The sequence below is a fragment of the Neopsephotus bourkii genome, unplaced genomic scaffold (genome assembly GCF_033783945.1).
Source record: "Neopsephotus bourkii isolate Nb327-2 ecotype Australia unplaced genomic scaffold, CSIRO-AGI_Nbou_v1 NB_1637, whole genome shotgun sequence".
Classification (NCBI taxonomy): domain Eukaryota; kingdom Metazoa; phylum Chordata; class Aves; order Psittaciformes; family Psittacidae; genus Neopsephotus; species Neopsephotus bourkii.
In genome coordinates, this window is record NW_026902112.1 from 1,446,980 (window position 1) to 1,473,278 (window position 26,299).

General features: G+C 40.7%; 2 protein-coding genes across 8 annotated transcripts in view; both read left to right on the top strand.

Annotated features, from left to right (window-relative positions):
• The window catches only part of ELF1 (E74 like ETS transcription factor 1), a 90,290-nt gene extending 87,541 nt beyond the window's left edge, over nucleotides 1–2,749 (top strand). For 6 of the 7 annotated variants that reach the window (XM_061374272.1, XM_061374269.1, XM_061374266.1 and 3 more), the window contains one exon: nucleotides 1,048–2,749. In XM_061374272.1, coding sequence (XP_061230256.1) covers nucleotides 1,048–1,660 — 613 coding nt within the window. In that variant the 3' untranslated portion in view covers nucleotides 1,661–2,749. The remainder of the gene's footprint in view (nucleotides 1–1,047) is intronic. The other variant, XR_009728596.1, reaches the window with a different exon arrangement.
• A 1,931-nt stretch (nucleotides 2,750–4,680) lies between these two features.
• Nucleotides 4,681–26,299, top strand: part of SUGT1 (SGT1 homolog, MIS12 kinetochore complex assembly cochaperone) — a 28,138-nt gene continuing 6,519 nt past the window's right edge. Inside the window, exons 1-10 of the mRNA XM_061374286.1 lie at nucleotides 4,681–5,111; nucleotides 5,191–5,236; nucleotides 9,829–9,919; nucleotides 10,584–10,653; nucleotides 10,991–11,061; nucleotides 15,818–15,871; nucleotides 17,658–17,674; nucleotides 18,616–18,641; nucleotides 19,254–19,350; nucleotides 20,554–20,661. Coding sequence (XP_061230270.1) covers nucleotides 4,696–5,111; nucleotides 5,191–5,236; nucleotides 9,829–9,919; nucleotides 10,584–10,653; nucleotides 10,991–11,061; nucleotides 15,818–15,871; nucleotides 17,658–17,674; nucleotides 18,616–18,641; nucleotides 19,254–19,350; nucleotides 20,554–20,661 — 996 coding nt within the window. The 5' untranslated portion in view covers nucleotides 4,681–4,695. The remainder of the gene's footprint in view (nucleotides 5,112–5,190; nucleotides 5,237–9,828; nucleotides 9,920–10,583; nucleotides 10,654–10,990; nucleotides 11,062–15,817; nucleotides 15,872–17,657; nucleotides 17,675–18,615; nucleotides 18,642–19,253; nucleotides 19,351–20,553; nucleotides 20,662–26,299) is intronic.

Genomic DNA, 26,299 nt, shown 5'->3' on the forward strand with positions numbered 1-26,299 from the left:
TGATAGCCAGAGCATAGTTTAAACCAAGTTTTGAATATGCTGAGTCTGGTCTGACTGGTCAGTGGCTAAATGCTGGCAAGTAGGATTTTGGAGAGCTGTGAAAAATAGGTACTGCATGGGTACAAACCAAAGAGATTTATCAGAGAGAGTGTGGCGTGGTGGGAAGGAGCAAGCTGTGGGAGGGTGTCAAAGCAATTGCCAGTTCCTTCCTCTTTCCCTCCCCTGGAAATCCTTCACCTCACCAGGAGTATGTTGTGGTTTGGGTTTTTTGTTTGTTTGTTTGTTTTGTTGCTATTTGCATGGCTGCAGTGTATGTGTTTTGGCCACATCTCTAAGTCACTGCTGTCTGTTGTAGTTGTGTACCAACATGTGGCTGTCAAGCCTCTGATGTTGCTGTACATACAAAGAAAGTAATAAGGTGGTGCCCAAGTCTGTGAGCCTGCAACTGATGGAATCACTCCTAATTTAAACATGTTTTGGGAGCAAATTCTTTCTCAGTTTCTTTACCAGAAGGAGTGTGCAAGCGTGGCAGACAGAGAACCGTGTGTCCTGGGAATCTGACAAGGTCCTGGCCAGGCTCACTGTTACAGTGCAGATACTTTTACATATAGGTAAATGTAATGTTAGGGGAATCGAGGCCTGATTTAGGAGTTATTTAGGTTCATGACTTAAAAACTGCTTAGGGTACCTTGTGAAGCTGATGGCAGCTGTTTAGTAGGTCATGCTCATGATGTTGTTTGATGCCCAAGAAGGAAATTTCAGATGCAATTCCCAGGTTTTCTGATGAACTACTGAACATCTCAAAGGCAAGTTTGGCAATGGTGCTATTGCTCGTGCAGGGTGCCTTTACTCTGGGAATGGTCTTGCTGAATTCAGGGGTCAGGTCCAGTTCTTGTTTTGTTAGGAGAGTGCCTGCTACCTCTTTTGAACCATTGGGTAAATTCAATGTTCACGATGCAAAGTGATTCTTCAAATAGCAAATCTGTAATTGTTTTTCAGACCTCAGAGTGGAAGTGTTCTGACCCTCTCCTTTTGTAATCTTAATAGGACTTTACAGAATCCAACCCAGGTTCCAGTGGTTGTGTCTCCTAGCAATCAGCAGCTGCATACTGTAACACTCCAGACAGTGCCTCTTACTACAGTGATAGCCAGCACAGATCCAACCTCAGCAACAACGTCCCAGAAATTCATTTTACAAGCCATTCCTACTTCACAGCCCATGACGGTCCTTAAAGAAAATGTCATGCTACAGTCTCAGAAGCCAGTCTCACCTCCTTCCTCAATCGTGCTGAGCCCAGCACACGTTCAGCAGGTGATCACCAGCAGCGTGCAGACAGTTTGCAATGGGACAGTCAACATGGCTTCGTCTCCATCCTTCAGTGCTAACACCCCTATGGTAACATTCTCGCCCAGCAACTCACAGGTAGCTCATCCCTCTGGCACAGTGATCACTTCAGTTATTAAAGCGCCAGAAACAAAGCACAGCGATGTACAAGAGGCAATGAAAGAAGATGACAGTGACAAAGCAGGTGATACTGAGCAGTCGGAGCAGAGATTCCAGCAGCAACAGTTTGTGATGGTGGTGTCCAGTTCAAATGGCTTCCCACCTGATGTGCAAGTGAAGCAAGAAAATGAGCCATTGGAACCCAGTTCATATTGAGTAAATTCTTAAAACAAGCAAACAAACAAAAGACCCTGTGGATGATTATTTTCATAAATGTGATGGGACCTCTCAGTTATGTATATATATGATTTGATTCTGAAGCAAGATGTTGCAAAGCTCCTTAATTTCTGCAGTTAATTGTTAGAATTCATGCTTTAGAATGGATTTTGATTTTCTGTTAATTGCTAAATGTCATCATATAAATAAAATGACATATTATTCATGTTTCAAAATACAGGCATAAAACATGCTTTTTACGCTATGAAGACTTTCTCCTGAGGTTGTTGGCCAAAGTTTCAGACTTCTTTCTTATTGTATGTTTTCAATCTGCTTCCGATTTACATTGCAGTAACGTTACTATAACCTTTTCTGTTTAATCCCTACATGTATCACTTAATTCCAAAGCAACAGTTACTTTTAGTGGGACTTTTTTTTCATTCCATGTGTATGAATTTTTATGATCAACTATCTGTTCCATACTGGTAAATTACACCAGTTTTAGTCTTTGATAACCAGGTATCCTCTTGCATTTTGTGCAGCACAAGCTCTTGTGTGTGCAAAATTGACTATACACTCCTATTGAGAGTATACAAAACATTTATTCCAGTAATGGACAACACATCTCTATTTTATACAGAAACATCAGATATATTTAATTACAGAAGCTAACAGCATCACTACAGGTGCAAACGTTTCATGCCATTTTGTGACTATGAAGCTTAACAGTCTTGCTTTCTACTTCAGATTATTTTGTAAGGGGGGGAGAGAAATTAAATATATACAATTTATACAGGTATTTGGAGATTAATACTGCTATGATTTCTTTTTTTTTTTTTTTTTGATTGTAAATAATGTACATTCAATGTCACAGGGAGGTTTTTTCAGCTAATTTTGTTTCCATACAAATTTTTGATAGATGCAAATAAGATCATTATGTTTAGAGGTCTAATGTTATATGTATTCATATTACAGAGTGAATTTGTATTTAAAGACAAATTTTTAAATGATGGAGCCCTCTGAACCTTGGGTCCTTGCCTTTTGTATTTTTAATTGGTTTATTATGAAAATAAATCAAGTGGAAAAACATTTTTCTGTATTTACTCTGCAATGGTTTACATTATTATGACTTTTCTTGCCCATTATAAATAACCAAACTACACTTGAGCAATGGGTCAGCATGGTTAATCAGTGTGGGTCTGTGGTGGGACAGGTTTTAAACTGACAGAAGGTAGATTTCTGTTAAACATTAGGAAAAAGCTCTTACCTGTGAGGGTGATGAGGCACTGGCACAGGTTGCCCAGAGAAGCTGTGGCTGCCCCATCACTGCCAGCTTTCAAGGCCAGGGTGGACAGGGCTTGGAACAGCCTGGTCTAGTGGAAGGTGTCCATGCCCGTGGCAGGGGGTTGGAACTGGATGAGCTTTAAGGACTCTTCTGACCCAAACCATTCTGTGATTCTATGGTTAAATTAATCTAGGAGTTTTGTTGATAGAGGGGTAAAAATTTAAAGCTAAACTTAAAGGTACTAGAAAAACTAATGGGAGCAGAACTGCAGCGGAGATAGTTCGTCCTAGTTGAATAAAACTTTACAGATTGTATCAAACAAGCAGCTCTCTCCTCTACCTGCCTGGTTTAACGCAGTGTTTCATTGCTCTGCCTGCTATGCAGTCATGCTTCCACCTGCAGATCCAGCATTTCCAGTTCAGGAAGACTGGCTGTACCCAAACCAGAGCAACTGCTGCCAGCTGACCAGCGGCTGTTTGTCCAGCAGCTCCCTGCAGCCGGGCAGTGTTGGAAATACTGCTAGGAATGAGGGTAAGTGATGTAGAAGTGTTACCTAGTGCAGTCCTCATCCTGAGGGCTGTTCCAGATCGATGAAAACACTCGAGAGAGAGGCTGGGGCTTTAAACCTGACTATAAAATAGGGAGTTCTTCCTGTAGAACAAGTATTTCATAATACTCGGAAACCTGAAGTGATAACGCTTGACTGGCATTGGTGTTTTGTTCTCCTGACTTACTGGAAACATGAAAATAAAATAGCACCGTAAGGTTACAGCTTTGCCAACAAAACTTCTTGCCGTGGCTGCAACTATTACAAAGAGAAAATGGTTTGTTTATGCTTCATTTATGGCAGTTGGCTAAGAGGAGGAGATCTCCAGCAGACAGTGACGTGTCTCCCACAGCAGTGTTGTGTAACGAACAGTAAATGAGAATCACTCCATGATCGTGCTCTTAAGGCTCCAGTTTAACAGTTGGGTGCATCTGTACTTTTGGTTCGCCTTAGTACAGCAGCCTGGTCTGCTGGGGGGTGTCCCTTCCCAAGGCAGGGGTGTTGGAACTGGACGAACTTTAGTATCCCTTCCAACCCAAACCATTCTGTGATTCTGTGACAAAGGAAGGGAGAAGCTGGGATGAATCATAGATCAGGGCTCACACTTGGAGTCTGAGCAGCTCTTCCCCTCCCACAGCTGCCTGTGTGCCTGCGGCAGCAGCCAAACAAAACACCGAACGCTGCTGACTCAGAAAGAAAAAATTGAATCTGCTATGCTTTCCTTCGTGTGTGAGGCTGCAGGGCAGAAAAGGGACCTTTCTTTACTGAGGTGTTTCACGGAATGGAACGCAGGGAGGAGGAAGTTGTGATAGGACAGGGGGGATGGCTTTAAACTGAAAGGGGGTAGATTTAGATTAGACATTAGGAAGAAGTTCTTCGCTGTGAGGGTGGTGAGGCACTGGCACAGGTTGCCCAGAGAAGCTGTGGCTGCCCCATCCCTGGCAGTGTTCAAGGACAGGCTGGACAGGGCTTGTAGCAATCTGCTCTAGTGGAAGGTGTCCTTGCCCGTGGCAGGGGGTTGGAGCTGGGTGGGCTTTAAAGTCCCTTCCAATCCAAACCATTCTACGAGGTCATGAAGGGGGGAGCCAGCTGCGCCGCGGCCGACAGACCTTGCCGACAGCCAGCGGCGGGTGCCGGCACCCTTCCGGCTGGGGCGGGAGGCGGTATTTAAGCTTCCGACGAGCCCGGTGGATCGGGATCGGGATGCGTCTGAATCGCGGCCACGATCGCCTCAGCTTCACCCCTGTTCCCCTCAGTCTCGCACCCCAAATGGCGCCCGCTCTTTTCTCCCGTGTATGCCTAAACCCCGTACAGGAAGTCCTGCCCGTGATCCCGGCAACTTCAGCACGGAAACAACCGCCACACAACCACCACGGCGGGAGGAAGAGGCGGGCAGGAAGCCTGGTGACGAAGGGGATCTACACTTGCCCCGGCAGCCATGGCCGCCCCGCCTCACCGGTGAGGCGCGGGAGGAGCTTGCGGCACCAGCTCGCCCCTCTGCATCCCGGCAGGCCCTGCGCAGCTGCGGCCTTGGGGCTCGTTGCGCGGCGCCTCAGCGGCTCCAGAAGTTTCCTGGGGGCGGCAGGCGGTATGGCGGCTGTGGCAGCGGCTCCTCCTCGGTGAGCCCCCCCACCTGGCCCAGCCTCCCCGCCCCGCGGCCCTCTCGCCCGCCCTCTTACGCCGTTGTTTTCTCGGCAGGTTCTCGGATGGGGACATCGACCGGGACCCGGGGGCCGCGGCGCAGGTGAGGGCCGTGTGGGCCGCCGGCGGCTCGGAAGCGGTGTGGGGGGACACAAGGCACAGGCCTCGGGGGGCTGAGGGTTGTCGAGCCGTCGGTGCTTGGGGCTGGAGGCAGCCGGAGCTTGCAGCGTGCCCGGGGCGAGGAGAGCCCTGAAGCGTGCGGTTGGTTCCATCGGTGCGAGCGGGGGCCTCTCAGAGCCTACTCTGGAACCTCTCATGGGTGAGGACTGGCTTGGGAGCTGTTCAGCGCAGTTCTGACAGAGCACTGGTGCTACTTGCGCTGCAGAGAGGGAAACCCCCCCACAAACGAGCCAACTTTGGTATAGGTACATGGTAGTTCACATAACTAATTTGCGATTTGTGGTTAAAAAAGCTCCAGTCTTATTAGAGACATTTATGCCGGCTTTACTAGTTCTTTATTCTGCCCTGATCTATTTTTTTCCACTTCCTGTATTTTGTGGCGACCGTAACTGTGTTTTATTTCATCTCAACGTAAAAAATAAACTTCTGCAGTAAAAATGGTCCTTCACTGGAACAGCCTCCCCATGGATGTGGTGCAGCCTACATCACTGGGGAGTTTCAAGGCATGACTGGATGGGGTGCTAGATGATGTCACTCTCCCACGAAGGCTTGGACAGGATGATCTTCCAGGGCCGCTTCCAGCCTGGGCTGTCCTATGATCCTATGCTTGTACCTGCTAACATGTATTAATGTGCTTTCAAAGGTTATTTTTAACTAAAAGAAGACAGAAGTAAAAGGTGGATAAGTGTTTCTATTTAACATACTTGGAAGGGGCGAGGATACAAATAGTTCTGCTTGGATGGAGTAGGTGGCAGAAGCATAAGATGATAACTGAATTATCATTCCCATAAAGAAAAGGGTAAAGCAAAATCTTACAGTTCTTTTGGGATTTGGACTGTAGCTTGTAAAAGCTTTTCAGAAGAGAAATGGCATCTAAAAAGCAATTTGGAATAAGCGAATATATTTGGTACAGTAAAACTAATTTAAGGTTAAAAAAAAAAAAGTAATTTTCTTATTGTAGAGGGGGAAAACTCACCACCAAACACAAAAATCCCCAACATCAAAAGGTCTTTGGAACTATTAATGGATACTATTAAAATATGCATTTGGGTCTGGGTTTTTTTTTGCCTTTACATAGTTGCTTTGATTTTCTAATGTCTATTTCAGGTCATTGTACATTCAGCACTTCAGAGCAATAACACGTTGTACAAGCACTATTGAATATCTGTTACGATAATACTGGTGTCACCTGTGTATCCTGTATTTTTAAAGTACTGAGTTGGGTAGCCAGACTTCTTGACAGTCTCTGAACCTGTGAGTCCCATAGTTCAGAGTAGAGTTTAGCTGACTTGGAAGCTTCGATCTACAGGTAGTGTACCATGTTTGCATCATCTTAGGTGTGGCCTTCTAGCTCATGTACTTTATATTTCTAATCTGGGACACGATACCATATAAATGGGGCTGTAATGCTTCCACATCTTACTAGACCTGTGCCTACTTGGCATGGTATTTCTGCACTGTGTCCTCAGCACTTTTTATTCTTTGTAACTGTTGGATGCATGCTTTGGCTCTCTGCAGCTGCATCTGATCCTGAATCACAGGGTAGTTGAGGTGGGAAGGGACCACTGGGGGTCATGTAGTCCAACTCTGCTTCTCAAGCAGGGTCACCCAGAGCACATGGCTCAGGAGTGTGTCCAGGTGGCTTCTGAGTATCTCCACGGAAGGAGACTGCAACCTCTCTGGGCAGCCTGTTCCAACACTTAGTCACCCTCACAGTAAAGTTATTTCTCATGTTCGGGTGGAACTTCCAGTTTTTTAATTTATATCCATTGCTTTTTGTCCTGTCACCACGAAGAAGAGTCTGACCGTATTCTCTTGACACCTTCTCTTTAGATTATCTACATGCATTGATAAGACAACTCTCTCCCCCCGCTCCCTGAGCTTTCTGTTCTCTAGGCTGGACAGGCCCAGCTCCCACAGCCTTTCCTCATAGGAGAGATGCTGCAGTCCCTTAATTATTCTACTAGCCCTTCACTGGACTTGCTCAAGGAGCCCCATGTTTCTCTTTTGCTGAGGAGCCCAGAACTGGACAGAGCACTCCACATGAGGCCCCACAAGAGCTGAGTAGAGAGAGTACTACCTCCCTCAGCTTGCTGGCAGCACTCTTTTTAACACAGCCCAAGATACCATTGGCCTTCTTGGTCACAAGGGGGCACGACTGGCTCATGGACAGTTGATGTCCACCAGAACCCCAGGTCGTTCTCTACAGAGCTGCCCTCCAGCAAGTCAGCCCCCAGCTTGTACTGGTGCACAGGGCTATTCCTGCCAATGTGCTAAACCCCATACTTGTCTGTGTTGAATTTCGAAAGGTTCCTCTGCCTATCTCCTCAGTCTCTCTAGATCCTTCTGAGTGGCAGCACAGCATTCTGGGCTACTGGCCACTCCTCCCAGTTTTGTATCATCAGCAGACTTGCTGATGGTACCCTCTATCCCTTCAACCAAGTCATTAATGAATTAGTTAATAACTGGACCCAGTATTGATATGTGGGGGACACCACTAGTTGCAGGTCTACAACTAGACTGCGACACTGGTCACAACCCTCATCATCTGTCTTTAAATGCTGTCTGATAAAATTGTGAACTTTTCAGTGACTTGCTATTTTATGTTGAAAAGCTAAGTTACTGTGAGGAGACCAAAAGCACCTTTTAATTCATACAAATTTACCATTAGCATGAAGGGACCTGAAATTTCCCAGCATATTTAGAAATAGATTTGCAACTTGGTTGCATGGTAAGGGCCTTTAGAGTCAAAATACGTAGAAAACACTTGAATGTTTCTGAGGACGATGTCTAAGCTTTCTCTAAGTAACTGTTGCTAGTGTGCATAATCTGGAGTTCCTGGTGCTACTTGAGTATTGGCTGGCTTCTCAGATAGCTGTGTAAGGAGCGTGTGTGTGTCTGAATTAGATATGCTGATATACTGGTAAAAAAACTGAAACCCAAACAACAGAGAGCTGAGTTTCACACTGTTGAAAATGCTTGGGTTTGGTTTGCTTTGGTTTGCTTTCCTGGGGTGAGGGCTGGCAGTATAGTTGTGTCTGCTGGTTCTAATCAGTACTTCTGTCATCAGTGTAAATCACAGGGAATAATGTTTGGAGCGAGAGGTGACCTGGCACAGAAGTAACTCTGCTTGTGAAGTGCCTGTAAAGTTCATTGTCAGAGTTGGACCCCACTTGCTTTTGAGGGTCAAAAGCTGTACTTCATCTCTCAGCACAGCATGAACCCATTTTAATAAGCATGTTACCTCGTATCTCTCCCCTGTGGAATACTTATGGCCATGAATATTTCCAGAATGAAGACTGCTTTTGACTTTAAATCTTAGGGTGGCATTGGTACAACTGGATCAAGTTACAGTTGTGTGATGCCTGCCGCTTTCTTCAGAGACCCACCAGCCATATAAGCATAGAAGACCAGATTTAAATGCTGTACCTAGAGGTAGATTTGTGTATCTTAAACTGGTAAGAACTTGTGCTACTGCTGGAAGAAGCCCTTCTATCCAGTTCAACTCCTACTTGACATGAACATTGTATGTGACATCTATGAAATAGAACAAGACACTGATACCAGTTAAAAAGGCCTTCTGCTCTTCCTTTTTCTGTGGTGTGGTGGGACAGTTTTTACAACTGTTCTGTACTAACATTTTTGCAGGTTTAAAGCCTATATTTTAGTTACATTCATACTTGCTGGGTTCTGACTAGAAGTCTGAGAAGTCAACTTACCAAACAGTTACTGTACTGTAGCTATGTACTGTGGTGGCTTTGGAAGACTTACTGTCTTCTAGCAAGGAGAATTTCTTTCACTAGTAAGGAGAGAATTGGAGATGCTCTTTCCAGGTGTGTGCATCCTATCACTGTGATTTTCTTCTGTTGTGCAAAAGTCGTAAGTTTTATAATGCAGTTATTTTGGTCTGTATACCCAGTGATTTCCCTAAGAAGGGCCTACTTTATGCTTATTTCTGTTGTGCAACAATATTTCCTGTTAGCCCTGTGCCCTGTAAGGCTTTTGTCCTCCTGCTTTTGTGTTCATCATAAATCAGAAAAATCTCTTATGCTCAATAGTATAGTTTGCCCTGTAGTGTGGTTTTTCATCATGTGTAAAAATGCTTTGAGCATGTTTTTCCCACAAGAGTGTTTTCAGCATACTGCATGTTGACTGCCAAATTCCTAATACGGGTTTTCCTCAGATCCAGCAGACCTGTATACAAGTATGCTGAGAATTGTAGGAAGGTCTTTGGAATATTGAGGATCACCTGTGCATTAGAATTCATGTTTAAGACATTTAAAAGTCCTGTTTCCTTCTCAGTAAGAAACAGGCTCCTTGAGTTATAGCTGGCAGGTTCCTTGTACTTCACACTCTGATGGTAAAGTTTGTGGGTGAGAACTGAGAAACAGGTAAACAGTCATGCCAGTTAGGATATTTTCTTCTGAAATGTCTCTTAGTTGACAGAGTTTGGAACTGTGTTTTTGTGCGGACTTCCAAGGTGCTATTTCATGGGGGTTTTATGTGTTTTTACAGGAACTGACAACAGCTCTGGAAAAGAATCCAGATGATGCCGAATATTATTGTCAGCGAGCTTATGCTCATATTCTCCTACAGAACTATGCCGGTAACATCTTCAGACACCACTGAGAATCCTCTTTCAAGTGTATTATAACACTTTCTTTACAGAAGACATCTTCAATCTGAAGCAAAATAAGAGAAAGTGTTTAATGTAATATGCTGCTTTTACAGTTAGTGTATAGCTTTATCATTGTCTCTGTGATTCCTTTGCTTCTGTAGCACTTCCAGTGAATTGGGTACTCTTCAGTTCCAGCTTCCCATTTGATTTTAGCCTAGTATTTTGGTGGTAGCATCTTTGTGAGAAGGCTTCTTAGGCAGATTTTAAGGTTTGTGTTGTAAGCATCTTCCATCCTTCTGCTTTTGGTAGAGACTGAATCGTGTCATGGTGTGAATGGGATAAGTGAATAATGCCTGGGAAAAAAGATTAATTGAATAACTGAAGATTTGGTTTATTTTTTTCTTTCCAGTAAAAACCAAACAGATTCACACTTCAGATTTAAGTAGAGGATTTGACTAAATTTAAGTCATGCTGCATCTTAATATAGAGCTCTGCAGCTGAATGAAGGGTTCGTCCATAGCAGTTGTGACTAGATTTAGACACTGTGATTTGTATGCAAGCGAAGAAACATTTTCATTACTAAAGGACTCACAGATCACTGCTTTTTATAACATATTAGTATGTTCCTCACCTTAAAACTGACTTCCAACAGATGCAGTTGCAGATGCAAAGAAGTCCCTAGAACTCAACCCCAAAAATGCTGTAGCGCTCCTTAGAAAAGGGTATGTATCATATGTTGTACTTTGTGAATATCGTGATATTCTGTAGGGCAATAGTATTTGGATTGTGGCTCTCTACAAGCTTTTTGCAGCACAATGAATGAATAAATTTAATGCCATACTACTTGTAACCCATTCATAATAAAGCTGTTGTTGTAAGAAGCGCTTTAGTTTAGGGTGATTGTCTTAACATCCTAGCTATTTTAAAAACATACCTTTTGGGTGATTTAAGCCCTTACATGTGAATTTTAAGCAATATAGTGTGTAAACTGAGGATGTTGTCACCTTCAGAATGTGGAATTGACTGAAAAGTAATCACCTGTGTTTTTCTTTGTTGCAGGTTAGGTGACTATCATATCAAAAACTACGCATCTGCTTTAGAGTCCTTCAGAGAGGGACAGAAGTTGGACAGTAAGTATTAAAACGTCTTGTGTGCACAGTACTTCTTTGCTGACGAGAACAATGTGTTAGTTGAAGGTGAAGACCAAGGGTGATTTTTTAACTGTTTTTTAAAGGCTAATGAATTAGGTGCCTGACTTCAGATTTCTGACATTTGGGAACTGTCAAATCACTCCAGAGAAGTGTAAAACTGCTTAAAATGTGTATCAAAAGTTCTTAGTTCGGTTTGGTTTGTTTTCTATAAAATGGGGGGTGTTTTCCTGCTTCCTGGAGGTCTTGCAAACGAATGGTGGCAGTGGTGTGGCACTAAGTGCCGTAGAAAACTTTCTGAACAGAGCAGGCTCCTTACACATAGCAGAAATTTCTTTTTTTTAAACCATTTGATAGACCAGTCTTCAGAAAGAACATGCAACTTGATGGGTATTCAGACTGACAGAATGGATTTTTACCTCACATTGCATATCAGTTAATTACAGAAGCATATTTACTGTATCTGGGTTTTTTTTTTTTAAGTGTTGGCTTACTAGCTGGACTTGGGCACTTTGTAGTTTTGGCAGAAATGGAGCTTTTTAAAAACCTGACTTTATTCTAGAAGCAGGAAAGGAGTAGTCATGATCTCAGGTCTTTCTAGTATGTTGTCTTATTTGTAACGGTGGCTAGGACCTGGAGGTTTAGCAAAAATAAATGATCTGATCCTCTCATCTAAAATGAATTTCACGGGAGTGTAAGCTAATTTGTGCTTGTTGACAAGTCATTATGTTCCCTCCTACTCTTGTAATTGCTTAGCCTCTTCTTTCGATGCATTAAGTCTGCGGAAAGCTACTATTTTTAATGTATTAAAATACTTCTAATGTGGTAATGGGTTAATGTGTTGAAATGGCCCAGTGAAGGGTCTGAGTGCTGAAGCCAGCAGAAGGGAAGCAGCAAAGCAGTGTTGGGGCAGTGGTAACGGTGGTGGCAGGGGATGTGGTGAAATGGCAGCAAGCGTTAGTTGTCAGCTTAGGCTGCGCTGGAGCAGGAGTTAAAATGTAAGAAATTCCCTAACGTACTTTCTCTAAGTTGTGGCAGTTTGGGTAAGCAGGGAGTCTCCACTGGTTTATGTACCAGAAGGACAGGTGTGTCTTTGCAATCTAGCCAAGTTCTCTAGTATCTTCCTGTGAAAGGAAGCGATTCCTTCCAGTGATTTCTATAGCTTTCCTTACTTGATAGGTGACTTTTCATACATCTCCAAACTCATTACTCCTGAATTTAATCGATTAATCTGTATTTTTTCATATTCTTGCCCCAGCCCAAGCAACCACTGTCAGTTTGAGGCATTTCATGTGCATGGGCTTTGTCACTTTTCTCGTTGGTCAGTTGGAGTAATTCAAAATACAGATTGTACACAAAATCTCCTCAGGCTAGAGCATGTCTTTTTTATTCTGTTTGACCTCACATCTGACTTCCGTTGTAAGGTGCAGCAGCACACAAGGCTGCAGATGTCTTTTCAGATAACTCAGTGCATACCAGGATCCTCTTTGCTAATTCAGAATTCCTAAAATACAGCAGAAGAATTTCCTGTGTTGAATTGCTTGACTCCTACCTGCTCGAATTTAATTTGCCATTGTTTTGCTGCTTACCCAGCTGAAGTGTTCCTGAAGCTTCCCAGTCCTTCCTGATTACTCTCTCATCTAATGATAGCTTCCACTCTGCTTCCCATATTTCGTTACAAAATCCTGTGATCCACTGTGAGGTGTGGAGTCTCTCAAAGGCCTTTTTAAAAATACAGATTTTTAGTATCTTCTTTTCCATGTATTACCTAATTTGCTGGCAAGTTTATGTCAGGAACAGAATTTGCAGCTCTGTGAAATGTTTGATGGATACCAGGTGGAAACAATAGTGGGCGTAAGTATTTATGGCAAAACGAATTAACTTCAGTTAAACGCAGCTAGTGCAAAACGAGCAAAGAACAGAGGGAAAATTTGCCACATACCACTAAGCCAGAGATAAAGAGAAGACTTGAGCTGTTGCTGCCTCAGAGAGAATTCCTGTAGTCAGGAATTCTTTGCTGGCAAGGCTGGTTTCTTTGCCACACAAGGGGGCAGAAGTACACCAGGCGATGATTCTGTGCCTTGCTGATGTTAGGGCTGTTTGAAATCTTAATCTGGAATGTGAACACCAATGAGCTTCCTACCTGTGCTCATTACTGGTAGCACTGACAGGCGTGTGGTACCCCAGCAAGCTTCCCATTACCCACCTGCAGGGATATCTAAATAGGACTTGATGTGATGAATTGTTGAATGTGCAGTGTTTCTTTATTTTATAAAATAACATCAGGAAGCAAGATTCCCTTCACTCAACCACGAGGATTTTTAAGTTCATTAATTTCCCTGAGATTGAAGAAGCAGTATAATCTGCTACAATTCAGTATATTATGTGGGGTTAGGACGATTATACTCAAATTTTCTTGTTTGGTTGGTTGTTTTTTTTTTTTGCTGTGACCACCTAATGAATTTAGTAAAGGTGGAACATGTCAGCTTTTCTAAAGACATGTTTTAGTAGATACTTTTCTTGTATTCTGAGAGTTAGCCACTTTTCAGTAGATGAAGACCCAGTTAGGTTTTCTGAACTAGAAAGTTATTGGTAGAAGTTGTAAGTTCTTTGGGATGATAATACAGTTATGAAGCACAAAAAAAATAGCTTTTGCCTCAAATTATAAAATGTGCTGGCATATAGGGAAAGAGTGGCTGGTGAGGGGGATCTGGGGAAAATAGGGAAGAGAACATGGACCTTTCTTTTAAAGTTTGTGTGTGAATCAGTCTTGCATAAGCCATAGTTAAAAAGAGAATTTCTCACCTGCCGCTGCAAATCAGAGACTGGATCAATGGAGACATGACTCGGTTTCTCTGTGTAGATGCCTGAACCTACTTCAGTTTAGTTTCACTTCTGATTAATAAACTTTGTTCCCAGCTGCAAAACTTAGAAGTCTTGTAGGGTATGGGTGCTGAGTTTTAAAATTGCAGATGAATTTAGATTGCAGGGAAGCTCTGGAGCTCATCTAATTCCATACCCTGGCCAAAAGCAGTATTACCTTTGAACTTGCATGTGTGTGTTCAGGTCCTTCTACTGTTAATTTCCAAGTATGTCCAAGACTGAAAATTTGACAGCCTCTTTGGGCAGCTGCTCCAGTGTTTCATCTGTCTTTTAGCAAAGAATTTTCCTTACCTAATCAGAACTTACTTTGCGATGTCTTGGATCCTTTGCCTCACTTCCTTTCCCCATGTATTTCTGAGGACAGTCTGTGGTCAGTCATCTGAATACCTTAAGTATACATTCGGTAATTGAAGGCAGACTTTCAATCCCCACACTGATTCGGAGAAAACTTCAGAACCCTCTGATAGTTTTGGTTAATTCCATCTGAAAATAGGTATCTTCTTCTGAGGATTTGCCAGGAATGCAGAAAAGACTGTAGCAGTCAGTGTCTGATTGTACTGTAATGTCATAGAATAGAATAGAATTATAGAATAGTTAGGGTTGGAAAGGACCTTAAGATAGAATCATAGAATAGTTAGGGTTGGAAGAGACCTTAAGATCACCTAGTTCCAACCCCCCTGCCATGGGCAGGGACACCTCGCTCTAAACCATGCCACCCAAGGCTTTCTCCAACCTGCCCTTGTCATTATAATATTATTATTTGCATTATTTTTACCTTTTCATAACAGCAGGTGTGAGACTATGTAAATGTTAGGTAGTTTATTAGGTAACTTTTCAGATATCTGGTGGGGATGGCAGAAGAAAAGGGAAGCAGCTTGAGGAGTAGGGTAGCCATTTTAAGACCTAAGGCACACTTAAAAATATGTGTACATTTTATATTTGGAGGGGGTGGCATGAGTACTTGCATAACTGCACTGGAGTCACATTTTGGTTACAGGCATGTCTGTTGGGTGCTCTTTTGTTGAGCTTCTTCCAGCCTCTGCTGAGTAAGTTGTCTGTGTGAATTCTCCCAATAGGAATTGTCTCGGTTGTAAAAACATTAAAAGTTTACCTGGTTTTAGTAGCTGGTCAGCAATGTTGCTGTGTCTTCCCTTTCCTGACGGGGAATTTTGTTGAAATAAGATGATTACTCTGTTGTTTCACTGCTGCCTTTTGAGCTATTTTTCCTGCAAATTCGTTTCAAATTCGTTTGGGGAGCTTGCTTCCTAGAATATCAAGGTCTTGCTAAACTTTTCTGTGATACTGATTCACAGGGTGGAATTGGCACTTAGCATTTCTAACACCCCGGAAACTTCAGATGTGTTTGTAAAGCGTGCGTGAAAGCATGAGGAGAAAATGGTTGGTGTCTGTGAAACTTGTGCATCTTTGGGTTGTCCTCAGAACAGAGTCTTTTCTGATATTTCTTTGGAGAGGAAGTGTGCAACTGTTTGAAAAAAATCATTTTAAGAATAATGTAAAAATGTGTGAAACTCTACTCTTGCTTTCCAAACAGTTGCACAGGGGTTGAGCAGACCGGAAAGCAGTAGTGTAGCTGGGTCTGTTCAGACAAAGTCTTGTGTCCTACAAATTAATTTGAAGTTAATTAAATAATCACAAAGTTAATTAGTAGACTTGTATAAAAATACTTAAAGCTTAACAGAGATTACAAGAAGATAAGAGCAAATGATATCTTTTCCATTAAATTGATACAAATTTGGGGTAGATTTGTTCGAGTGTACAATTGTGAGGAATTGTTCTCTGCAGTATGTGTAAGTGCTCAAAGAGTTTTAATGTTACTGTGTTTGATTTCTTCTAGATGTAGATGATACCTTTACTGTTTGGATTAAAAGATGCGAAGAAACACTAAACGGTAAGAAAAACCACATTGACTTGATGAGAGATTTGATACGCCCTGTGCTTTGAAGCCATGTCACGTTTTTCAAAAACTTACAGCTTACGTCTTACTTAGGGAAAAATGACTTTTAAAAATCTTTTGTTCTATCTCTTGTTTTTCTCAGTATACACCCTGAACACTTCCGTACTTAAGATTCAGAAGAACATAAATACTAGGTTTTTAATGCAATAATCAGCTGTGGCAGGGGAGTACCCATTTCAAATTTAGACAATCATAATGATCTGTAAATTGTTTTCATAACAACTGCTAACTAATTATAACCATAAACCAAGTGCTGGCTTGGTTTCTAAAAGCATTGTCAAAATAAGTTTTGAGGTGTTGCAGAAAAGAAAGTTGGAAGGAGGTGGAAATTTGGGGCATTTACTCCTTGATATTCCATGTGGAGAGTGCCTTAGGTGCTATTGTTGCTCTTGTGTTTTATCTGTTGTAGTCAGTGTGAATAGTTTCCTTTCATACCTTGGTACAGACTAACACTCTCTACAGTTAACTCATCTGCAGTGCTTAAACTGCATGTGGGTTTTAATGAGTTACGAGTAACTGATGTGACTTTCTGTCCTCTTTGTGGTGCACACGGGTGAATGGGGTCGTAGAACAAGTTCAGGTCAACCTGTTGACTAAAAACCAAACAGAGGGACAACCCTTTTGTGCTGTATAGAAATGAACAACTTTCTGCTTCATAATATATTTTTGCCAGGTTTAATTTTATTTGGAGAAATTAGGTAAGTGGTTGGCACGCATGGTCCAATTTGCAAAGAGTTGTCTTGGGTGACAACTTTCTTTGCCCTCTTGAGGAAAGGGTTGTAATACACGTTTTTCTTTAATGATATAATTACTTTTTTTGCCGTGTCTTGTCTGGTTCAAGTCAGTTGTCCTGTTTTATCCTGAATATGCATTGCTGTCTTGTCTTTTTTGAGCCATTTTCTTAATTCTCTAGATGCACCATACCCCTCCTCCAAAAGAAAAGCCAAACCCAACCCAACCAACCAAAACTCACTAAACAACAACCCCAGTAACTCTTGATTTCTTTATAACTTAATGTTCTTCTGACTAGAAAGGTTGGACCAGACGATCCTTCAGGTCCCTTTCAACCTGATGTTCTAGGAGTTCTCTTTTTTTTGTCTTCATATTTTTTTAGCTTATAAAGCTTATAAAGAATCAAGGGGGAAGTTTGTGTATTTTAAAAATCCTTTAATCTTAATATGTAAATATGGCAAAATATGTAGAAGAGGAGATACTGAGCTGTAGCTCAGATCCAAATATTACAGTATATTTAAGGTCATATGAGTGAATTTCTCCGCCAAGTTTACATCTCATTCCGCAAATGGGTTTGTCTAGCATGAGACAAATTTGGCGAGAACTTTCCTGTGGGTGATGACAAACCTAGTACAGGCTTGTGGGAGTGATCTGTAAAACTTGTTAGCTATGATGTTGCATTCATTAAAAACAGTCTGATTATGTTTCTGATTAGCAAGGGAAAGTAATGAAAAGTTTGTTCCTTTGGTTAATCAGAACATGCTTTATATTAGTTATTCCTTTGCACAAGTTGCTGATTGAGGTCTGATTAAAAAGTAGTGTCATAAAAGCAAAATACTAGATGTAGAACTGGCATGTTTTTAACTCTTTCTACTGTTGAGACTGAAATAAATGCACAATGTCTGGAGCAACTGCAGACAGCTAGAGTGCATTGCCTTGTAAGTTCAGTATGTCTTTTTCTGAAAGTGCACCTTTTTTCTCTCTGCAGCATCACAGACAGAAGTGGTAAGATGTTTTCCTTCATATGTTTACTGTTTTGGTTTCTTTGTTAAACTAGAGCATCCTTTTAGGCTTCAGTGTCATCTTAAAATCTTTCAGGCTTTAAAAATAATCTTTTATGTTGCATGCAAGTTTGAAGGATTGAACTTTTCTTCTGAACATGGACTCTTAATTAAGGGCAAGGTTGCAGAGTTTGAACCCTGAAAAAACTCTGAAGCATGGCTTACAAATCTGGCAATTACTGTGTGCTCATTGAAGTAAACTTCAGTTTTCTGACTTGCAGCCTGTGGCCTGATTCACAGATTAGGCAGCTCTTGTTGTTGATACTAACTTGCTTGTGACTGCTAGAAAGTAACTGTGTGTTTTCCAGTAGCTTGCAAGTGGTTTGTGCGGACTAGTTTTCTGCTGTAGATGGGAATTTGCATTGGAAGTTCTGCTCCCTCTTTCATATTTACTTCCGTTTTACTTATAAGAATAGGGTAGAGGAAGATGGTGTACAGGAAGCATGGTGGGTGTATGTAAAGACAATCTCAGAGTTAAAAGTTTTTTATGTTCAAAAGTTGTACCTCGGAATTCTCAGATCTAGTTCAGGTTTCCTTCATGACTTTCAGATTCGTAACAGCCACTGCATGTCTTTCAGGTATACTTCTTATCTAGGAAAAAAGCTGAACTTACAGCTATTTATAAAATGTCTGAGCAATATATTCTAAGTTAAAGGCTGACATATTTAATGTAAATTGAAACTTTTAAATTCTTAATCTGGCATGAATAGCTAGGAGAACAGTGAAGAGCCTCACCTGTAAGTTAATGCTCATACATAAATCAAGAAAAGGGGAACAATCAGGATGAAAAGGATTTGTGTCTTTGAAAAGTACTTCATGGTATATTTTTACTTACACTGATGTAACTTTCTTTCCAATGGAATATGCTTCAACTGGAATACACAGCAGCAACCTCTGCCACCAAAGATCAAGTAAGTTGACTTCAGCTTTACTGAGAGAATTATAATAATTGAATATAACTCTTCTTTGACTTGGGAATCGGAGAATCAAGATAATGACTGTAGAAGCTCTTTTTCAGTAACTTTAAAATGTGGCAGTCTAAGTTAAGTGTTTCTCAGTGTCATTGCTTTTGTTCAGACTGAATTGTACTTTCAGATCACACATACCTCACTGGGAGAGTGAGGAATGGTGAAAGCATTCTGGCTTCTGTTTCTAATTCTCATGCTGAGCTTAATTTAAAGGCTGCCCCACTGTGCCTAGTATAGGTAATGTTTTGAGATACTTATAAGATCTTGAATTAAGACAGTGCTATTTAATTTATAGAAGGCAAACAATATTATGAATTTGTTAAGAAAATGGCCTAATTTTTATATGCTTCCTGATAGAAAAAGATTCTTTGTTTTTTAGCTACTTGTCAATTCTGCAGCTGCTTTTTTGGAGGAAAGGGAAGAAATCTGATTTTGTATGTCCTCCTTGTCTCATTGAACTACACAATGTACTGTTCCAGCTTTTAGTATGCTACTGTATATCCCTCTGTAGACAGTTTTTCCTCTCTTATTTTTTTTCCCTTTCTTTTTTTAAAGATATGACTGGTACCAAACAGAATCTCAAGTAATTGTGACTATAATGGTCAAGAATGCACAGAAGGATGATGTCAGCGTGCACTTCTCAGAAAAAGAGGTGATTTGTATTGGTTATTAATCTGCATCCCTAGATTCCCTGGCCTGCAGTAATTAAAACAGCAAACATCTGCTGCAGTAGCATCAAGAGAGTGGTACAGGTGGTCTTCTGTCTTGAGGTTTTTTTTATGTGTAGCTATGCTGTGTATGTGTGTATGCCCAGTCAAGTGAACCAGGATCTATTGCCACAGCACTGCCTGTAGGATTTACACACAGGTGGGACTGTGGTGTTCATGCTGCAAAGGGAATATCTGGTTTTCAGCTGCCCCCCTGTCTTTGCAGGGGTGGGGAAGAAGTGATCTGGACTTGAAATGTTTGCGTATTCATGCATCTGGAGTAGGAATGGACAGGGATTAGGTATTCTAAAAATATGTGTGAATGAGAAATATCTTGGTTTAGGACAATTACAGAAAAAGTTGATGTTGGTGGGTTTTCTTGGTTGTGGCATCACTAAAATTGTTAATGGCAACTAAGTACATATTTCAAGGAAGTGCAGTAAGTATCCTCTGTTGTAATACCATATGTGGTACCAGTGGCATTTATATTTAATTTGGCTGAGAATGTGGAAGAGTTGGGTTCTTATTCTCAGCTAAGTTGATAACTTCATGAACTACCAAAGTCCTCAAATGTTACCATCTGCTTTAGATTGTTAAAATGGTGTGAGCACTTGCCACGTAGTTTGCATTTATTAGAAGGGAAGTTGCAAATTATTTTAATCACAGAAAGGTTTGGGTTGGAAGGGACCTTAAAGCTCACCTGGTTCCACCCGCCCTGCCATGTGCAGGGACACTTTCCAATAGACCAGGTTGCTCAAAGCTCTGTCCAGCCTGGCCTGAACACTTCCAGGGATGGAGCAGCCACAGCTTCTCTGGGCAACTGCTGTTAATGTGTTGGTTCTTCTTTTGCCATATAATTCTTTTCCCCAAAAATACAGATCAAGCTGACAAGATAGTAGGCTTTTTGAGTACTTGCTGGTTAAAAATCGAAATCTCCTGTTCATTTTCTAGTATACTTTAGAAACACCTCGTTCAGTAGCACAGTAATTTAATGGCGCTTGTCTGAAGTTCTGATACCTGATGCTTTAAGTGCCCTAGTGAAGGGTCATTAATTTAATCACTTAATCTTGGTGCCAAATGAGTCCTTTACTTGAAAATGGAAAACTGCTCTCAAAGATGACCAGAGATGTGTTTTCAACTGTTAACAGATGAATGCATCAGTGAGACTTCCATCAGGTGAAGACTACAACTTAAAGCTTGTTCTTCTTCATTCTATAGTGCCAGAGCAAAGTACATTTAAAGTGCTTTCAACAAAGGTAAGCTGTTTAAAGTGTAAATTATTTCTTTGACTGTTTCTGATGTTGAAACGTTTCTGCTCTATTGTCTTGTCTCTCTGCAGCAGTCATAACATCTTACTTTTCATATAGAAATGCTTTTTTTTTCTTCAAGGTGCCTTTCAGCCAGTGAGAGTCTTTCCAAGCTTGTGCAAATATCAGAAATAGTGATATGATGGTGCTTATTGAAGTGCAAATGACAGTTATATTGAGGATGCTTTTATTTCTTGCTGTAGTAAGAATGTTGTCTTCACTCTTAAAATTCAGGTAGTAGGAGAGTATGAACACCTTTCTGCTAAACTTTTAGCAGCAAATACCGCCTTGTGGAGCACAGTTATCTTTGTTTGCCTAAAAAATAGAAGTCAGACTTTGAACATTTCAGTGTTGAAATAAATCTTTACCCTTCTTGCTGGTAAAGTTTATAGCCATATGGTTAACTGTTCCTGGCTTTTCAAGAGAGTATGTTCCGCACTGTTCCTTGAAAGAGCATTTGCTTGGAGACACCTGAAAATTGCTTGGTGTGAGAGAGAATGCTTCTGTCTCGGCATTTTATTTCTTGTATGCTACAGGTGTAGAAGAGATGCGATCTGGCATAGCATATATGCATATTGTTGGTATAACTTATAGACAGACAAACATTGGTCCATAGAGCTAAGCCTGAATCTATGCAGTAGGAATGTGGTTTTGATTCTTTCCTTGTATTTCAGCAGTGGTTCTGCAGAACTTTTGGAAATTCCTTTGTGCTTTCATGTTCTATTTTACCTATTTTATTCTCAGAAAGGTACCTATAATAATAATTTTTGCACCATTTCAGGGAAGAGGGATTTCAAGATAACCTGAGAGGATTGCTGTAAAAAGTTGGTTTTGTTTTTCTGCTCTTCACACGAAGGAAGCTGGCCAGGTTATGTGATTGAGTCCTGTGTGCTTTTATGCTACAGGAGCTAAAAAGCAGGGTATGGAGAAAATCTGCTAGTCCATTAGTGTTTATATAAATTTGAGTGGAATAGGCATTGACCTTGTCAAGAGGAGTAACTGTGAAGTCCTGTTTGCTGTGTGTTCCTTTCTGAATGGTGTTACGCTTTTCATTTGTCTTGAAGTTTACCATTGTGTTTATGAAGCATCTGTACGCTACTGAGCGCTGTTAAAATGAACTTGACGTGGGCTTTCTATAATACCATCACCAGCCTGGGTTAATCTCTGTAATAATATCTAGTAGTCCAGAGCCTGGTTTAGATTGAGGTTCCTAAAGTGATGTCAAAGCTTTAGTTACGTTCAGGTCTGAATTGTAAAGATTTTGCATTTATTTTCAAATGTTGCTATTCCTATGTAATTGTGAGAGAATATTTTTAAGACGAAGTGGGATAAGAGTGCAGGAAGTGTTCGAAGAGCAGAACTAAGTGCTTCATCATGTTCTTACTTCTGAAATGAATAGTACAAGGGCATCTGTGAAGGCATAGGGAAGGAATACAATTTAAATGATGCTTCGGCTAATTCCGGCTCTGACCAGCAGATGGAGTCTGGCTGAAGAAAAAGAATGAAAAGCAGGTTTATGTTAGCTATGCAAAGGCTTCTTCAGAGGCTTAGAATGTTTCACTTTGAAAAACATTAGGCGCTTTAAGGGGATGGTGCAGCTTTAGTGTTTGAATACTAGAAATTCAGATTTCTTTTCCTAAGTTTTGTGTATGTACGTTGGTCTTATGAGCGATACGGAAAATACACAGTTACTGCTTGGAATAAATTTACTATTATCTTATTACGTAGAATTTCCCAAACCCTTTACAAATTATGTTGTACCATTTACATGAAGTCGTTTTGTAAGGACTTGCAAAGAAGGACATAATTCTAATTGTCTTCTGAATTATATGAACTTTTTACTACATGCTCCTAAAGGAATTCTGTTTTTGTGGGATAGGAATAGGTCTGTTCCTGTGGATTAATAATTTCAGATCAGAATAACTACATATGTTCACACTGTTTTATTTTGTGTTTCTGCTTTGCATCTGTGAGCCCTGTTGCCATTTAGCATTGTGTAGTCTTCACTGGGCAACAAGGGGTCTGATCTTTCTTTTCCAGTTATATGAGGAAATACACAAAGAAACAGTGGAATGTATGGGCAGGTTATGTGGTGGATACTTCAGGTTTTCCATGAACTTCATAAAACTAACAAATGGATAGAGGGTGAAACAGCAGAACTGGCAGATGGTAGAACAATCCTGCGTGTTTTGGTAACTAAGGGAAGCTGGAGAGGGATTTCTCAGTACTGCTTGAAATTCAGCATCACATAACAAATGCAGAGGCATAAGGTACAGATGCAAATTCAGGAGGAGAAAATAGCCATAATTGTATTTGCAAAATTACAGATTCTAAAATAACTGAAAAGAGCAGACAGAACTTTCAGGCTCTGGGATTGGTTCTTGCAGGGAGTGTTAGCAGTGGTAGAAAATGCAGTTGAACCTTAAGAATTGTTTCTTTCCTAGCAGTGAAATAGAAATTATACCTTTCAGTAAACTCCTGCTGTGTAGCTTTGAGATACAAAGTCTCTGTTATGAAAAGTGCAGAACGAGCAAATGGTGCAGAGGTAGCAGGGATAGGTGTTTGAGGGGTTTCTGTATGAGCAGGAGTAAATTGATGTTCATAAGCTGCAGACAGAACTCTGACTTCAAGCTGTGAGCTTGAACAGGTAAAACACTTGACACTGGCTCAAGAACAGTGCAATATGTGGGTGAAGTCCAGTTTTGAGAGAAAATCTTCATCTCTTCGTGCATCCTATTGTACGTTCTCTAGTTGTCCACAGTTCTACGAATGATACAGTCTGCCTTTAATAATGGCTATATGTATTCCTACCATGCTTAAAGACACTTTAAAAATTTTCTTTTACTTAATTCAAAAGTTTATTTGCTATTTAATAGGTATCACCACTTGCAAATTTGGCCTTGAGTTGATTTTGCAACTGCACATTGCATTCAGCATTTAACTGGAGGACTGTGCCTTTCAATGGTGATGCTTGGTTTTTTACTTCTTTCCAGAAGAGGGAGCCAAAATGTAAAGGCTGGACCAAAATTGTTTTTTGGAAGTTGTGTGCAGGTACCTTGTAGCTCAGTGTGCAAAATATAATATCATTGTGCTTCCTTCATAAAAGGAAAAAGGCATAAACACTTAAAATGAGTGACTAAACATGTTTAAGAAAAAACTATCTGGTTCCGCTCTCTCCAGGAAATATGGTGGGAAAGTTGAAATGCACAAAAAATGTAAGGATTTGTCATATTAGGAAACGGTTCTTTGTGCACAATCAGCCTTGCTTTCTTTTCTTTCCTCTGTTCAGTCTCTTAGTGTATTCGGGATTCCAGTGGAATATGCTGCCATGTTCTGTTGCAAAATGATGTAACGTGAGCAGTTTCTCTTTCTGGGTTTTCTCTTGTGGTCTAGGTGATTCTCAGGAATTTTCTTTTCGTTAGACCTGAGAGGAGAGTGAGGATGAGCATGTGCTTTTTTAGCACACGTGCTTAGGAAACCTCAGCTGGTGCCTTCTCTTTTTCTTCCCCTCTGCTCTTGCACTTGCTAATAGACTGGGGAAAGTTATTATGAGTTTTCAGTTTTTAGTATTTTGGGCTTTTTTCAAGCAATGACTTGCAGCAATTTAGAGCCATTTGTGAAAGAGTGGTAAAAAGTGGTTTTTTACCTAGAACTGCCCTTTAATTAGAGATCAGAGTTGTGCTGCAAACGGGGGAGGTGTTAGAAATTCTCAGCTTCTTTTACAGTTGACGTTTGTAACTTAATAGAGATGTCTGAGAAGCACACAGAGCAGTTTCATGCCAAGAATATAGTAGTGCGCATCAGTGGAATGTTTCTTTTCCTCAAACCAACGTTTTCCTTGCAAATTCTGTGCAGCTTACTGGAAAAGCACACCAATCCCTGTTGCTAAATGTAAAGGAAAAGGCAAAGAGTGAAACTGTTTCACATACTCTTGGACTGTCATCAGTGTCCCTATTCAGAGGCAAATGTACACAAATAGATAAACAGAGGAACAGATTTATTTAAACTGAAGTTGGTTCTTACCATTGCAATCTGAACATTGAAAGATACTTTCTCAGTTTGGGTGTTTTCATTAAATTGCTTGCAGACACTTGAATGCAGACTTCCCTGCTCTCACGTACTTGTTTCCTCTGTGAGGCTTTCATGCAAATTAACATCTCCTATATATATTCTCAAGCATTTTCTGTAAATTGTAAACTGGTATTCAAGCTATGAGTTGGGTGATTCTCTGGAATTTCTTGCATTTCTTAGGCAGGGCTAGTCAGAGCAATTTCCTGGCTAGACCATAAAGAAACCTTCCCAATGACTAGTATGGTAACTTGGCTCAAAATAAGTTTGAATGCAGGTGGGTGTGGGGCAGATACAAACTTGTTAATACTCTAAGAACTATATTTTAAACAAGCATGTAAGTCACTGCATAAAGGAAAACCATGCATAAGGGGTTTCTCCGTCCTGAGAGAAGACGGATTTAAGAACTATTGGAATAGCGATGCTTTACTCTGAGGGTGCAGTGACGAAGAGCTTTAGGATACCTATATTGCTTAGCTCCCACTCTAAAATTCAGAGTTTTAACAAGTGGTTGCTATGTAATACCAGTGGGGTGGAAACTTTGACCTTTTGACCCTTTCAGCAGTCTGTCCTCCATAGCTGACAAGGAAACTGCAATGTGCATGCTAAGTCCCTTCAGTTAAAACATATACACTACAGAATACATTTTTAATGATCTTTTATCTATGATAACACTGTAGAGTTAATTTTTATATCTGTACGTTTTGTTTAAAGTTAACAGACTAAAGATCTTGGCATTCAGAATATAAGCAATATATAAAGGTCTTTGAATAACTAGGGTACCAGGACTGTGTGTGCATATGATCTTAGAAGTAAGTTTGAATAGCTCATACATTTTTAGAAGGTAGTGCTACTTTGTCCTACCCTTGAATTTAGGTAACAAAATACGTGATTGCAAAATAACAATTCAAAACACTTAAAGTGTGCAACTAAGACAAGGCAGTGAGTACAGTAAATAAGTAGTTGATTGGAAACCCTGAATTTTCTTTTTTGTGTGATTGGTATAGCAAAACATCAGAATTTAAAAGGTTGGGTTTGATGAATCTTAAAAATAATGGCTGAACTACTGCTTAAGCTTTGCCAGTTCTGATTTCCTTCATCCATCTGATCAGAGCTTGACACAAATTTGCCAGTGGTAAGTGAACTCCCCCTTAGCATGGACTGTAAAATAATAAAACACAGAAATCAGGAAAAAGATATCTTTTAACTTGTCAGTGTACATCAGAATCTTCTTCTAGGGAAGAAGATAGAAATTCTTTCTCTTTTAATGTTTCTCAGTTAAACTGCCAGTGTCTGTCCCAGAACGTAACTTCAAGTGAAATCTAGTTCATCAGAGGTTTGGGCTTTTTAACTGTAAGCTTCTACCTAGAAAATGAATGTTGGCTAGCTAACATTGTGTTTATTTGTAGCGAAGGGTGAAAATATGTCTTAAAACTGGATTAAATGCTTTTTTATGCCAATCATTTTAAAGTCAGGTGTTGTGTTCTTACACTACTGATGAAACAGTTTAGAATAGCTT